The sequence below is a fragment of the Hipposideros armiger genome, unplaced genomic scaffold (genome assembly GCF_001890085.2).
Source record: "Hipposideros armiger isolate ML-2016 unplaced genomic scaffold, ASM189008v1 scaffold_257, whole genome shotgun sequence".
Lineage (NCBI taxonomy): Eukaryota > Metazoa > Chordata > Mammalia > Chiroptera > Hipposideridae > Hipposideros > Hipposideros armiger.
In genome coordinates this window covers 1,536,080-1,540,655 of record NW_017731607.1, presented here as the reverse complement: position 1 = coordinate 1,540,655, position 4,576 = coordinate 1,536,080, and the positions used below count along the sequence as shown (strand labels likewise).

General features: G+C 35.3%; 1 protein-coding gene across 1 annotated transcript in view; it reads right to left on the bottom strand.

The window, feature by feature from the left end:
- The window catches only part of ERAP2 (endoplasmic reticulum aminopeptidase 2), a 43,682-nt gene extending 39,548 nt beyond the window's left edge, over positions 1–4,134 (bottom strand). Inside the window, 3 exon segments of the mRNA XM_019656272.1 lie at positions 958–982; positions 1,444–1,488; positions 3,499–4,134. Of these exon segments, the coding sequence (XP_019511817.1) occupies positions 958–982; positions 1,444–1,488; positions 3,499–4,109 (681 nt within the window). The 5' untranslated portion in view covers positions 4,110–4,134.
- Positions 4,135–4,576: the final 442 nt, after the last annotated feature.

The window sequence follows — 4,576 nt, the reverse complement described above, 5'->3', positions numbered from 1 at the left end:
ACGATTTTAGGCACTCAGGTGCCTTAAAAATAATTTCCTAATGCTGCTTGTGAAGGTAGCATTTCAGGTGGCAAGACTTCAGGATACACAAAATAATAAATAGCCTCCTGACACATGAAACAACACTGAAACCCCTTCTCCCTTTTGCTGTTGAATTTCTCCTCTTAACACAGACACACTCTGTCTTTGTCCCTGCTGGATGCTAGCACTCTGAATACCCAGCTAGTTTACAGTTTTGAAAAACCACTTCCTCCTCTCTTCCTTTCAAAAGGATCTCTAAAAATCTATTGAAAGTACTTCACGGAATTATTGTTATGCCTCTGCACGCTTTCAAATAAAATAGAGGCAGAGTCTTAATTAAAAAAAAAAAGGTAGTTTCTGATAGTACAAAGAACCAGGGCCTATGCAAAATATGAGGGTGGCAAAAAGTGACAGAATTCACATGGCAAATGCATTTTGTAGATTTATTTATTTATTTAAAAAAGATTTTTATTAAAATATAGCTAACATATAATACTGTATTAGTACACTATATTAGGTGTACACCATGGTTATTCAACATTTATATACATAAAGAAGTCTGTAGCTTCTTTTAAACTCATTCAGTTTCAGCAGAAAATTGAAAACAGCACAATGTCAGAATTTTAAGTCAGTAACAGGAAGGTGGTTTTTCCAACACTGATATCTTCAGCATGCCTTCCGCAACATTCACTAGAAATGAAAACAGAAGAATGCGACAAAAAAAAAATCTCACATTGTTAATATAGAACAGAATATTAAGCAAACCTAGTATTAGACAACTGAAATTGTATGATATTTATATTTAATAATTCAATGAAAAATTCTGTTGCTTTTGTCATTTTCCAGTTAAAGATTACCTAAACAACTGATGACATATTTTCAAATAGGAAACATAGTTACAAAATTGATCAGACTGATTCTGAGCTTGTTAAATACTTTATTTGAAAGGGAAATTTTTATGCTTCCAACTGATAAAGCTGACTGGTTAATCTGAATGAGTGTTGCTTGGCTTCCCACTACTTAAAGATTTAGCTTCAATGTCTACATGAACTTCCATTCTGGTCAAGATAGAGCAGGGACTGGAATTTATCCTCTCACATGAAACAACCAAAAAAAAAAAAATCCAAAAGGACAAAAAACAGTCTACAAGACAAGGAAAATCAGGCATCTGAAGGCAGTGATCCAGAAGAGAAAATACATTGAGTAAGCTAATTCCCAACTCTTACGTAAGAGGAAACAGAGGCTTTCTCTTTCTGTTGATGTTCCTTGCTTGTACCTCCCTGAAGCCAATACTTGGTATAAAATAAAACTAATCAGTGTAGATAGACTAGGGGATTATGAGTGCAGCTTTTTAAACAAACAGTTATTAACTAGATAAACCATGGATTATAATCTAAAGGCCATTTATGTGCATTTTTACACTTAGCTCTCTGAATTTCACTGAAATTAGCAAAATAGACTGGTTGCCTTACTCTCAGAGCAAAGCAACATTTAGTAACCTTAGTAAGGTTTTAAATTCCACATCAGTGTCATCTGGTAGCCAAACAACAAATTCTCTTGAGAGGAGAGCAAAAGTAGAGGAGCTTCATCTAGTGGTGACAGTTTTAACTGCAGAGAGTCATTTGTCAGTACTAAGCCTTTATACAAACATGCATCCTGTGGCAAATCATACAATCCAAAAAGCTATTAGATACGCTCATGTAGTATACAACCCAGACCTAGGTAAATCAGATTTATAGGTAGGCTTGGATTTCTGATATATGAAGTTGAAGAGTCAGAACTCATAAGATTCCATTACTAAATCTAATTTGGATGCTTGAATAACTATGCCTTGGGAATACAGCCTTCATTGTATAACAGTAGGGACATTAGAAATGAAGGAATTGGCCCTCCCCCAAACCTACCCTGTTTGGGTGCTTTAGGGTTAATCACACTTTTTAAATAGAGAATTTTCTACAAGATGCAGATCTTGAGTGATTTTTCTGTGGCTGTAAGAATATTCAGAGAACTCTTCCATTGTTTGGATAAGATTGTCACTCATTTAGAAGATAGGGGGGTTGAGGAGGTAGCTTATCAGTTCAAGGGGAAAGAACCCAGCATGCTTTAGGGACCAAACACTCACCACGCCAATTTTGCCTGTTAATTATTGACTAAAAGATGATAGAAAAAAATTCTAGAAAGAGCACAAAAGGTAAAAAACTAAAATAAAGTCTTAGCTTTAATCCCGGATTTGTTCTTAATGTTTTTAGCTCTCTGCTCAATTACCAAATTTCTTTCAAATTACCTTAGATTTGCATATATCTATCAATGAGGTTGCCACATACGTATTTCTATAAATTGAACCCTGATAAGAAAATATTTATAGTTTAACCTATACCTAAGTAAGTCACTTTGAAAAAACTAGTATTCTTCCCTTGTTCAACCTATCAAATCTTTCCAATATTCTAAGGAAATTACTACTGAACTTGCATCTTTAAGAGACCCAAATCCAAAGCATCAGATATAATACAGTTGACTGAAAACCAGAATTCCTTTTCAAAGCATTGCATCCCCCCTCAAGGGTTTATATAACTCTTTTATAATTATTTGACTTTTAACATTTGCTTTATAATCACATTTTGTGAAAAATAACCTTAAACCCTCCTACCACGGCTGAAATAAGACTTCTGTTTATCATATGATATAACATTTCTGTGCAAATTGTGCCAAATTGTTGTATACAAATGTAGCAAAGTAAATCTGAGGCTTTTCCACTATCATCTTTTCTGTACTGAGAAACACATCATTTTCAATGTGCATTCATTTTCCTTGAAGTGCTCAGAACATTGAGTGTTACTGTTAAAGAGAAAGGAAGTCAATCTAAGGGCAAACATAGACACACAGCTTTAGATGTTTGGCATAAGTTAAATAACATGCAGCTCAGCTATTGTATTAATCATAAGACAATCGTATTGCTTTGGAAGGTAACAGTGTCAAATAACCACCAAACCTTACTTAAATACAGGTGAAGGTGGCAACATTATTCATTTAACAGATGTTGATTGTGTATACATTTTGGCAAAATGCTGCCAGTGAATGACAATTATTTTTCCCTATTTGAAGCATCCTATATTCATATAAATTTGAGTATGTGTGAACGTATCCACCTTTTAAAAATCGTCATAATATATGCACATTGTAAAAAAATCAAATAATAGAAAAGTTACAATGAAAAGCATGAGAATTTCTCCCTGTTTCTTCCTACTCCCAGTCACACTTCCCAGAAGCAATCATTTGTAAGCTTTTTAATTTTGTTTTCTGCAGTTATTTCCCTATCTAAACAATATTTTGGATCAATGCACGTTAAAATGGGGCCTATTGACTCCCAGCTTTGAAATATGAAGATTTAGTTCATGTCTACTTTCCTTAATTTCCCCTCCTATTCCAAGTCTTTTTATGACTTTCATTTTAGTTGCTGTTACCTTTATATCTTTGTACAANACATAAGGAAAATATCACAAGAGACTGTAAACAGCTGGAGCAATGTCTTACCTTGTTTCACCACCAAGAGTTCTGTACGTGCTTTTATAAAACCCTTCAAAGCCATCAGCTAACGTGGCCTGGAAGTCAATAGCCACATAGTATCTCCGGTCAGCCATAAGTTTCTCTGGAGCCAGCAGTGCAATTTGTTGGTGAGCAGGATAACTCAAAACTTTCAGCATTTTCCCTGGTTTCCTGTATCTCAAATCTTCCTCGGAATGAAGGGTGGCCTTTGTGATTTCAAGATCTTTGCTGTGCAAGATGATAAATTGGGTGGCATCTCTGACTAAGACTTCAATCTCTTCAGATGCAACAAAGCCCAGGGAGGTGAGATTTGGGTGGACATAAAGGTCATAGTGGAGGGGAATGACCGTGCTGGGGAGCCTTAGCTCCTGCCAAGGAAATGGGTCCCCATTGGTGGCTACTGGGAAAGCCCCAGGGTGCTCATTGGACTGATCATTTGGTGGCACTGAGAACAGAGAACAAATGCATATTGGGGGCAGGATGATTGCTAAGCAGTAGAAGCCTATGTAACTATTAAATATTTGTTTTCTGCATGGATTAACCATTGCAGAAAAATGGAATACTAAATCTATTCTCTAGAAGACAAGTATTATCCAGACTAAATCTCGAAGTTCTTCATAGCACCATGTTGCCTCCAGATATGTCACACAGGCTCTGAACAGTGTTTTAATATACTGATTTAATCTAGAAGGAAAAATAAAACATTTATAGCATGAAGAAAAAGATTTCAATTTGTAAATAAAACCTTAAAAAACAAAAGGATGTATGTGAATACGGAAAATCTGCTCTCTGTCAGGATCAGGTCAAATATCCATAAAGTAAGTAATCAGGCTTTCATCTGGTTATTCCAGAAAAAAAAAATTCTTTAGAGCTCAAATGAAATGAATAAATCCCCTCTGTATTCCTATGCAATGAGCAGAAGGTAACTGTAAATTCATTTCATGTTGAATGTTTTTAATATTTGGCTGCTTCATTCTAAGAGTATCCAGGGCACCTGAAATTGAACTGCACA